This window comes from Protomyctophum bolini (genome assembly GCF_963924005.1).
Source record: "Protomyctophum bolini genome assembly, chromosome: 21".
Classification (NCBI taxonomy): Eukaryota; Metazoa; Chordata; class Actinopteri; order Myctophiformes; family Myctophidae; genus Protomyctophum; species Protomyctophum bolini.
Window position 1 is genome coordinate 5,461,062 of NC_137882.1, and position 12,427 is coordinate 5,473,488.

At 42.9% G+C, this 12,427-nt stretch overlaps 1 protein-coding gene across 1 annotated transcript in view; it reads right to left on the reverse strand.

Moving 5' to 3' along the window:
- The window catches only part of pmfbp1 (polyamine modulated factor 1 binding protein 1), a 150,070-nt gene that overhangs the window by 110,781 nt on the left and 26,862 nt on the right, over positions 1-12,427 (reverse strand). Inside the window, exon 4 of the mRNA XM_080793286.1 lies at positions 4,895-4,987. Coding sequence (XP_080649412.1) covers positions 4,895-4,939 — 45 coding nt within the window. The 5' untranslated portion in view covers positions 4,940-4,987. The remainder of the gene's footprint in view (positions 1-4,894; positions 4,988-12,427) is intronic.

Sequence of the window (12,427 nt, forward strand, 5' to 3'; positions counted from 1 at the left end):
TTACGGAAGCAGAAGCTGTCGCTGCAGAGGAAATTATGTCAATAAATTAAATAAATATATTATAAATGAAGCCTCGCATTTTTTAAGACAAAGGAATGAAAGGAAATCAAGCTGTGGGTGTAAATAAATATACACGCATCTCCCACGTGTGCACTTGTGGCTCTCAGTGCGTGTAGATTTAGAGATGCATTATAGACTGTAGCATGCATATGAATGGCACACGCACGCACTCATGCATCACATTTATAAGCCTAATTAAAAGATTAATTATAGTATGAATTAATATTTATATAAAAATGATGACGTCCGTCTAGCCCAGGTTCTGTGTGGGCTGCTATGGACTTAAGGAGGAAAGGACAGACGCATTATACCCTGGGGTACGTAGGCTACCATGTCAGGAGGACAGGACTGCGAACGGGACCACCACACATCAAAAGGTGCGTGGGGTTGACTTCAACAAGACTGACTGTGACTGCAGCTCTGGATAAACGCTGTCCTATAGTTTATACACCCTTAAGGTCTGTGGCAAAAATGTAAGTAAACAGCGCGAGGAACGTATGGTAGCGGTCCTAGCCGGGCCGATGGAAACATACAGAAACGTAGGGTAGCGGTCCTAGCCGGGATGACGGAAACATACAAGTTAAAGGAGAATTCCATACTAAAAGGCTTTCTTACCTTTCTTTGTAGTTGTTACGTCCCCACCAAAGAGGTCCAGGTGTTATTTTGTGCAAAAGCTCCTTATTGGCTATTTCCCCTACCATAAGCCCTCAATGAATTGCATTGAATTGAATGGGAATTGAATGGGGCTATGGGGTGTTATGCTAATTTGCTTATTTCCATCGCTCAAAATTATAATTTCTTTGTATATATCCTCTCTTCATAATGTAAATAATATCCAAAGCGGCACACTTTACTACTTCTTTCGATGGAAATAAGCGAACTAGCATAACACCCCATAGCCCCATTCAATTCCCATTCAATGCAATGCAATTCATTGAGGGCTTATGGTAGGGAAAATAGCCAATAAGGAGTTTTTGCACAAAAAAACACCTGGACCTCTTTGGTGGGGACGTAACAACTACAAAGAAAGGTAAGAAAGATAAGAAAGCATTCTAGCATGGAATTCTCCTTTAAAATCAGGTTTGGATAAACATGCTGCAGGGCGAGTCATGGCAGAAACCTCTTAACTCCATATTCAACTCAAACTTTCAAAGTGCTAGTTGGGCTATACTGCTATACCTGTATACGCTGCTCAGATGTTATACGCATCGTTTCTGCACTCAGAGCAGTCAGCACTAGCACGTGTAAAAGCAGCTGTAGTTTGAGAGACCTTCTATAGCAGGTACAAAAACCACCTCTGAAATCTCATCACCATTCATATAGACAGGGAAAACCGCCATACTGTACCTCAGTCACAATTATTTCCCCCTATATACTGTATATCCAGGTATTATACTGTATAAACTTTCTGTTCCACTTCCAGCAGTGTAGCCCAGTCTCTACAGGCCAATCCTGCAGCGTGAGCCGTCTGAGCCACAGACATATGAATTTATGAAAAGATTGATATTCTTTATTAGGAAATGTAACCTCTACCTCTTGAGATGGAGCGTCTCTCTTTGGAGGGGGGTCCTAAAGACAGTAGTACAAATTGTACAATATATACTACTGTAAACATATCGATACGGAAACATTTAACAAAAACTAAATATCAACCAGACAAGCAAGCAGCCAAAAGAGTTTTACAATCTAAGCAAGCAAGCACAAAAGATGGTTGATTTGTTCAAAGTCAAATATTACTGTCAGTGTCAATGTCAACGATGGCATACGGTCGATTTAAAATATATTTAGTTACCGTTATACATATCACAGTTATTATGCTGTGATATGTTATATTCATGAATTATAAATTATGAATTGTGGTCTAATAAAAAACATTTAATGACAGTACAATGAGATGAAAATCTTCTGGCCATCAATCGAGCCCAGCCCAGCCAAAACAAACGGTGTCGGTTGTTCTGCTGTACTATCCTTCATATCTCTTAAACATGTACAGTACAGTACAGTACACGCAAGCAGCACACACACCCACACACACCCACACCCACACACACACATCACTTGGTGAACACCTGACTGAGTCACACTGCGAGTGATGCCTGCCAATCACCTGTCATCCCTCAAACTCAGCGCAGTGGATTCCTTCAGGCATCGGCTTGTCGGGTCTGGAAGACAGGCGCGACCAGTCGATACAGCTGTTTGGCACTCCGCTCCCTTGTTGCAGCCTAATTGCCAGCACGACAAGCAAATATGTCCCCCTCTCTCTCTCTCTCTCTCTCTCTCTCTCCAACCGCCCTGACCGGGAGTCGCTTTTAAAACGCTCCCCCATCCTGACTGCTAACAGACCATACCATATGTCGATAGGTGGAACGTAGGTGGAAACCTGGTATGTTACTTTTTTTTTTTAGGAAATTGACAAAAAATGACCCGTGCTCCAATGGATGCAATGTAGATATTATTTAGTCAAAAGCTCTTATTAATACTGTTCAGTGGTGCAATGTTTATCAAGGGCCTCACACACGTCTGCGAACGCAGCGCGTCTCAAAACAGCCGCATCCGTTATTTTCAATGAACCTATCGCACACCGGCGGCGGCGCGTTCACGCCTCGCCTGACGCTCCGATACGCCACCGTTCTATTTTCCAGGCGTTGCCGCTCGGCAACGCCTGGAAAAACGGTCGCTTCGCACCCGGTGTGTGTTGGGCTTCACACAGACAGACATAACCACTTTCACTTAAAAGTATATATTTCTATAAAACAACAATAGCCAGACTACAAACTCACAACACAACGCGTTGTGAGCTCGGCTGTGTTTCGGCTACTTTTTGTGTGATAATGTAGTATGACAAAGTAGAGAATTAATTTGTGTGAATAAGTACAAATAAAGTACAACGTTACTTAAAACATGGAGATACAAGGTCTTTGAGCGACAGTCGACCAATCCTCACCGACCACACAGCGGACGGGTATTTACATGGCTCCCGGATGCCGCCGCGCAGAGAGCAAACAAGCTCATTTAAAAGTTCACATGCTAATGTGTGACATTTAATCCAAACTTTACACGGCGCAAAAGGACACGCAACAATAGATTTTGATTCCTTTCTTGTCTGTCCGTGAATCTCATCAACGATTCCTCCATTATGGATGAGATGGAGGGAAAATGGCGGGACACCTTGCGTGGGGCGTTGGGGCTTTGGGAAGAGCAGCGGAATTTTGGAAACGCATCTCAACAAACTGTAACAAACGTTCTATCTGTTGGAAATTACGTGCATGTGTGTTTGTGTGTGTGTGTTTGGTCTGACGCAACAGTCCGGCAGGCATTAGTCCAACATCCTACCCCAAACTCGCTCCCTAACATAAACCCTAACCTCGAGTCTTAAAGGTGTATAGTGAAATGGCTTTTTGGGCATTTTATTTTGAAGTTTCAGCCTCAGACGGCAGGATCTTAGCTTCTGAACCAATCAAGAGCGTCGCATCCCTCCAGGCTATGGGGACGTAGGTCCGTCTCATGCACACACATGCACACACATGCACGCACATATGCACAGTGGTTTGTTTACAAGTGACAGAGAGACCTGCAGCAAAGCCAGGGGGTTCTCTCTAACTTGTACACAACCTCTAGACATATTTTAGCTGATGATTAAGTTTAACCCATTCTGACCTGAGATCAGATTCATACGAGGTTTCCACTGGACACACACTGGTCTGATTAACCCATTCTGACCTGAGATCAGATTGGACGGACGCGCAGGATTGGGACTCAACGGGTGAGCTTCATGTTTATTGGCTTGTATTAATGTGCATCTCTCTACAGGTCTTTTGATATAAAAACACACACAAATGAGAAATTTCCCATTTTTTTGGGCATCCATTGTTAGGTATGCCCATAATGATGACCACGGATATGGTCTAAAAGTGTGAAAGGTTTTTTTTCACTAAACCTTTAACCGGCAACGCATGTTGGGAGCCACAGGTGAGTCTTAAGTTATGACCACTTCAGTTCAGTGGTCAGATGGGTGGGCCAGTGAACGCTTTCCAGATTTTCAACTGGGCCCTGATATGGAAAAGCCCTGATGTGAGGAATGTCGACGCAAAAGCTGAAAAGATACACGTTGGACTCAAAAGCAGCTCAAGATAATAATGCAATGATTTGCTTTAGTCCTAATTGGACTTATATTGACTACTATCCACACATTACACCACACACACACACACACACACACACACACAGAGAGAGAGGGAGGATACTCATTCATGACTAATATTGTTGCACATGCACATATTCCATTTCCCGCTGACTCTCGTTATTTCAAAGTAAAGCGTCATGGAAAAAAAAGAAACAACCTATATTTACTTTGGTTCGAAGGTCTCTGGAGTCAATGCAATATCATTAATCTGCACCTAAGGGTCTTCATTAATGGTTTCAACCCGGAGCCCTGTAAGAATACTGGTGTCTGACCGTCCATATTAAAGATTTAAACGTAATTAATCTGGTCCCATAAGGCACTGCGGTTCCCAAACACTGGGTCGGGACCTGCGTGTGTGTGTGTGTGCGTGTGTGTGTGTGTGTTCTCCAAGCGGCCGCTCTACCTCCTGAGCCGCCCACAAGTGTGTACACTACAGTACAGTGTACTGTATATTATTTTATTATGCATACAAAGAGGAACGTCACATACTGCACACACCCACGCATGCACTCAGAGACACACACACACACACACACACACACACACACACACACACACACACACACACACACACACACACACACGCTAGTGACTTGTTGACAGCAACAGTGTTGTGTGTGTGGGGTGTCAGTGAGTGTTGCCTCCACACACCTCAGACAGCTGAGCTGCATCTCTCTGCTCCCGAAACTCAAGCATCTGCTCCTGTTGCTGCTGTCGCTCCAACTGCTGCCTGCTGCCAGACACCTGCACACACACACACACACACACATGTATACGCACACACGACAGACAGACAGACAGACAGACAGAGTAGGAAGACACAGAATGAGAAATTAACAATGCAGTAATAGTATGTTACATATGAATATAACAATAGCATTGGAAATAATTACAAGAATGCTATATAAAATATACATTTAAATATTAATTCATTGATATACATAAAAAAGACTAAATGTGTGTGTGTGTGTGCGTGTGCGTGTGTGTGTGTGTGTGTGTGTGTGTGTGTGTGTGTGTGTGTGCGCGTGCGTGCGTGAAGCGCATGTATTGTGTGTCCATGCATGTGTTCATAAGAAATGAGTTGGGGAGTAAAATGGGGGGTGACAGGTTCACACACTCTCACTCCATCTCTTTCCCTTTCTATCTCCTTCTCTTGCGCACGCACGCACACACACGCATGCACGCACGCACACATGCATGCACGCACGCACGCACGGATCGACCAGGGACAGGCCAGGGATGAGCACACCCCATCTGATCTGTGGTCCGTTCATTCATTATACCCCTGCTCTCCCCTATTGATTTCAGCTTAAGTAATGAGAAAGCTTATCCAAAAATCTTTAGCATTTGGGCTCCAACTTAAGGGAATCAATGGGGCCATTTCCCATTTCGAACAGCCACACACGCCGAGGATTTTATGCACGCGAAAAACGGGACAAATCCCGATGCTGATAAATCAATGGAGCTTTTTGTCGATGGACAGGCACACGCTCGCACGCCACGCACACACACACGCAAACACGAGCGGGGCGCGGACGGACACACGTGGCTGATAAATGGCATTTTTGAGGCAATTAAAGTGAGCTGTAAACATATGAAGGGCAATCAATTGGTCAGCGAGGTCTATTATCAAGGCTTTAACACTGATTTAGATGGGCTTTAAAGAGCCAGCGACTCTAAGCGCGTCACACTCACTTATGCAGAACAGCCAAGGCTAGGGACCTCCGCTGAGCTGCTCCTCACACAGAGAGAGACCCATGGAGTCAGCAAACGCACACGCACACGCACACGCACACACGTGTGCGTTTTAACATGCCTGATGCCCGCTGCACTGTCGCACCCACCCTTTAGGCCGGGGCAATGGTTCTCAAACAATTTAATATCAGGGCATATATAAGATTTGTAAATGAGAAATCTAAATTAATGTTTCGCAGCGCTATATATATATATATGTAATAGCCAAAGTACAAAAAAAGGGTTAAGCTGGTTAAAGTGATTGTGATGCTTTTACTAGGGACCCCCTGGAACGCCTTCAATGACCCCTGGGGGGTCCCCAGACACCACTTTGTGAACCACTGCCTTAGACTCGAGGTATTTTCAAGTGGTACTAAAGCAAACAGCCAATAGTTGACACTGTAAAAGAAAAAAGTATATACAGTATCCGCCTCCCAATGCCTTTACACATGGACACTACACTGTTTGTCACATCTGCTATATTTACACACGGCAGGTTTGAGAACAATTTGCATCCAATTTGTGATCTAAGCTTTAACATGTTCCTTTTACAGCTAGTATCTAAGTATTTTGAAAACAAACAACAATGATAGCTTGGCTACAACTATGTGTGTTCACTTAGCCAAAGGCATTTTCAATTAATTTAATCACAGTTGCTCTCTATAATTAATTCAAATAATTGCATTTCCATCTAAGTTTCTTAAAAGGAGGGAGAGGAGGCTGGACAATTGTATTTCAGTGGGGGTAGACAGGCTTGTTAAGGAGAGAGCGCTCCATCCAGCCTCCAGGCTCTTCCCCCTGCTGTTTCCACTTTGCTAAAGGTGAGACGTGCGCGTTAGCAAAAGCCAACCTACAGACAACATTTCCCTGAGGTAATTGGTTCCACATTAATATTCATTTGATTCTGATTTCGGCGTCTGGTGACAAGCCTCTTCTCACTTTGATGCTCTGTGCCTGGTTCCCTCTTGTCTGCCACACACTGACAACCCCCCCCCCCCACACACACACACACCCCACCCCCCCAAAAAAGAAAAAGATGTGTTCAGACAAACACATACACACAATCAGACGCTTTCTCCTCCTGATGTCTTTGAAATAGCACAATGATAAGGGGGGGAAAATACTTCTCTCTCTGAGCATTTTGTCATTGTTGTCTCTGCAACATGTAACTGCCCGGATCTTTTGTCCTAGTATTTACAACACCTTTGATGTTGTGCGTGCATGCGTGCGTGCGTGAGTGTGTGTGTGTGCATTCATGCGTTCATGTGTACTTGTATTTTACTACTTGGTCAAATGTCCCCTAAAGTACAGTCAAATTAGACAAAGACATTGTGAGGATAATTATCTTGGTTATGGTTAAAGGATATTTATGCAATTAGGAAAATATTCAGGATGGGGTTAGGTTATAGGATTAGACATTTAGAAGGAGTTATGCCTGACGCATATAGTTGTGTGCCAGTATCATGCACCAAAAATAGCTGATCTACAAGCTCACAACGTGGCACAGGGCGACGCATTGTGAGGCGCCATTTTTAGCTTTAAGGATAATGGTACAAAATGGCCAAAACATGTAAAAATGGCCATCATAAAATTGGCAACCTAAACTGCTGAAGGCCTCACCGATATAGTAATAGAATAGTATAACATACCATACATAGAATTAACTGGAATATTATAACATACTGTACACTGAAATAATTGGAATTAAAGGAGAATTCCATACTAAAAGGCTTTCTTACCTTTCTTTGTAGTTGTTACGTCCCCACCAAAGAGGTCCAGGTGTTATTTTGTGCAAAAGCTCCTTATTGGCTGTTTCCCCTACCATAAGCTCTAAATTAATTGCATTGAATTGAATGGGGATATGGGGTGTTGTACTAATTCGCTTATTTCCATCTCTCAAAATTATAATTTCTTTGTATATATCCTCTCTTCATAATGTAAATAATATCCCAAGCTGCACACTTTACTACTTATTTCGATGGAAATAAGCGAACTAGCATAACACCCCATAGCCCCATTCAATTCAATGCAATTCATTGAGGGCTTATGGTAGGGAAAATAGCCAATAAGGAGTTTTTGCACAAAAAAACACCTGGATCTCTTTGGTGGGGACGTAACAACTACAAAGAAAGATCAGAAAGATGAGAAAGCATTCTAGCATGGAATTCTCCTTTAAATAGTGTACACTTTCAGAATTGGAATGAGATAATGATCCTGTAAAGTGTAAAGCATCGCTAGACAGATAGAGGCAGAACAAGAGCAAAACAATGCTACGTACAGTACGGCATCCATCTGTCTCTCTCTGTCTTCCTTTCATAATTAACCCATTTTGACCTGACGTCGAAATTAAAACAAAATCTTCATCTTTCTGTATCAGTGGTGCTCAATATTTCATGTCAAGGACCCCAAAAATTATACGTAATATGCCGCCGACCCCCCCATCTGAAAATATGTTGTTCCAGGGACCTACCCAGAAGCAAAGATTTTAGTTAAAATGTTCACTCTGTAATAATAATATATTCAAAGATTTGAGGCACAATTTCACGATTTTTCAAAAATAGCAGACCTACAAAGTTTGTAGATTTTTCAATAGCTAAAGTATAACATAATGCTTAAAAACACCAACAGGGGTTCCCACCCAAAATGGGTTAAGACGGACTAATTGTGATCCATTGTGAGCGTTGCTGTAATGTTGCTGCATACATTATGCATAGAGAGCCCACTCAGCCCAAGCTGGCGGGTGTGAGCCTTGTGAACCAACCAGGGCCTGTTTGGAGTCATTAGGATTCAGTTTGTTAGCACACACATGGCACGGTGGGGAGGGGAGGGGGGGGTTCAGGGTGTGTGTGTGTGTGTGTGTGTGTGTGTGTGTGTGTGTGTGTGTGTGGGGTGTGGGGTTTGGGGGGGGTGGACTGATGAAATATTGAGGCTGAGCAAGGCAGCTGCAGATGCTGGCTGTCATGTGTGAGAGAACGAATGTTATGACAAGAGTGTTTAAACATTCATGTGGAGGAGGAGAGTTTAGGAGGGCTTTTCATTAACACCAATATGTCTTCGTCTCTCTCCACTCTGTGCAGACGTACACTCACTGCTGGGGGAGGCATGACAACAAGAGAGGGAGGGAGGGAGGGAGGGGGGGAATTAACATGATGTTGGAGACGAAAGTGTCACACGTATACACGTACGCTCACATGCAGCGCTCCTGTGTGTAAAACACTCGTGAAGCAGTCTTGCCAGGTTTCGCAACAGAGACAAGTGGCCAGATCTATGCAGACAAACAAGCCCAAGACACACACACACACACACACACACAGACACACACAGACACACAAACACGGTCCCCAGCAAATATGCCAACAAAATAAGTTTTACCACTTGAACCCCTACTGTACATTGGATATTTGAAAATCCACAAGCTCTCAAGGACGACCTCACCACTTTTCAACCTTTCTTCAATTAACCTATGTTTATTTTTAATTGGTCACCTAATGTTCATGATAAAATAGCACTTTCTCTGAGAGGAGGGCTGTGGGCAGTTCAGAAACCCATTTTCCAGTGACATCATCGTTAGGCAGACGTTTTTGAAGCAATTCAAAATAAAATATATATTTAGATTTTTATTATCGCAAAAGAACGATGGCTTCCATTATAGCATGGTAACTTTTCAGGAATATAGAAGGCCTGCAGCTTGGATTCCCCCATCGACAATGTCACTGGAAGACAACATTTTGGGGGGGTCCCTGACTAAGGAATGTGTACAGTACATGTCTGGTTGTTGTGAGGTCCACATACTGTACTGTAACTGCATCATACAGAGCTTATTATGTGATAGGCTGGCCTGGACATCATGCCCACCATGTGCAATATGTCCAAACACCCACTGCTGGGCTGCTGTTAGCTGAGGGCTCATCTATAAGCTTTCAGTAGATTTACTGTGATGAAAAGCGAGTGACATTCACAGGTTGGCTGGCAACAGAACTTCAAATCATCAGGTGGCTTTATTGGGGGTTGTGTGTCTGTCCACAGAGAAATATATGGCCTTTTGAGCTGAGGAGCGCTTTGGATATCATGTGCATAGCAGCGCGCGCACACACACACACACACACACACACACACACACACACACACAGCGTGATGCCTGCACTGTTCCAACCTATCAACCATTGAGGCGCTCACTTCTCAAGTAGAAGTGGTTCTCAACCTATGGGTTGGGGTCCACACATGACTTGGGGGGGGGGGGGGGGGGGAGACACCCTGATGTAAAGAAGTCCTAGTGCTATTTTCTGGATTTATCCTCTTGATGCAGTAAGAGGATAATCAACAAACAATACAAAAATAAATTGGCAGAATTGTCAAAATAATGATATAAGCAAGAGTAAATTTTTTAGAAAATAGCTAATTTACAAGCTCACAACGCCACGCAACACAATACTTATCTGTGGAGCCGAGTTAAACAAATCAAAAATCCTATATTCCAAACACTTGTCCGGATGTGTGTGGGGCTGGGGAGGGGTGTGGGTTACTGGGTACCTCAGTTCAAATATGATTATGTTGGGGTGGCACACAGCCTGAAACCACACACTGCCTTATACCCCCTTCAACAAATGATGTTATCGTATGACCTTCATCTGTCTGTCCATTAACATTGTCTCGTCAGTGCTCTACTATAGCCTTCATTTGGGCTCTGAATGGAATGAAAAATGATACACAGGGGTTTAGCACCAAGATAGCTTAAAGAAGTTGTTGTGTTTCAGCATTCTGCACCCAAGATCAAGGTTATTGGGACGTTATTTCACAGGTGCATAATGGTACAGTGTATTGTAGGTAGGAGTTTGAAAACAGCTCTCCATGAATTTAACATACGGTTTTGTTGTTTACATACAATCTTAGCGAAGAGGACAAATGTGACTAGATCTATATTAACAGCATTGGAATCAATATTTGTAGTGGCAATGAACTTATGAACTTGCATAAACGTACGCAAGGGGGGGTACAAAAAAAGGGCATCAACTGCCCTTAACATAAGTGGCTTTGACTTGCAAAGTGTGTTTGCATAACATGAGCTTCGGTTAATGTCATAAATGGCTTTAAATGCAGCAGGGACATTAAAATATGCACAGTCATCCATTTCCCTTCCCCGTCTTGATGGTAACATTTTGAATTAATCTAGTTTTCACTGGGGGCGGCAACTCCACTTTGATATTCTAACTTTGCGTACGAGTGTGTGTGTGTGTGTGTGTGTGTGTGTGTGTGTGCGAGTGTGCGTGTACCTGTGTGCAAAGAGTGATCTAATCCATTTTAAATCAGTTAATAAGGACGAGGAGTAGATGCCTCAGCAGAAATGAGCTAATATTTGCATGTCATGTCACCCCTTGCAGAAGACCTACGGTAAAGACACTATGCTAGCGCCCAATATTTGGTCTTCTCATTATGGAAGTGCCAGCTGCACATGTTTAAGCCACACAATTCCGCTCCCTACACCGGCTTCCATTAGTGCATTAGCAAGAGGTGGCGTGACCTATAATGCTAATCTTAAGTGGCGGTAGAGCAGAGAAGAAAAATGTAACCTTATCTTAGGTACTGTAGAGCCAAGGATTACGTATCCACCTCTCTATCCTAGGCGCACACACACAAAACACGGAGGCTAATTCAGCTGGTGGATAAATAGATTAAATGCATTAAACCGAGCTAATTATCAATAATCTATAATTAATGATAATTAGTAAAAAACTTCTTTAACTTCTCTTTGCTCTATTTGTTTGAAACAAATTTATATTTTTTTGTTTTCAAATGGGGTGTGCGCATGCTTAAAGTGAATGGCACATCGAGTGGCAAAGCAACATGCAAAGTGAGTTTAACATTGTTTAACGTTGTTTAATGCAATCATATTGGACTTTTCTGTTTTGATGCATGGGTTGTCAAGGCCTGAAAGTAGTTTTTTTTACCACTCAGTTTAAATTTGCCATTTAAAGAAATTCACAAATAAATACATATTTTCAGTAAAAAAAAAACGAAAGCCGTATATATCACGTTTAGAACAAACAGGCTGACAGTAGTTGAAAGCAAGATATTATTGTGTGGAGCATGTTTAACATGTTGGACTTCCTCCAAACAGACAAGTCCTCACTGTGACCTTTGATGCACCCTCACCGGATTGATTGATTGATCCAATGAATACTTTATTAGTCAGAAATGTAAACTGCACGACGTTCAGTCAGTTAAGGCTAAAAGGACAACACAAAAAAGTCCTAGGGACTTGTTTCCATATTGTGCTCCAATGTATTGTGCTCTCAATTAATCAGCATAGCATAAAACATAACACACTAATAGGCCTACATCATGTCATCAACAGATATAAAGCACTATATGTACAAAGGAGAAAAGGGACACACACACACACACACACAGGTCGGCAGTGAATATGACCTCCTTGCTATGGGAGGGTCCCGG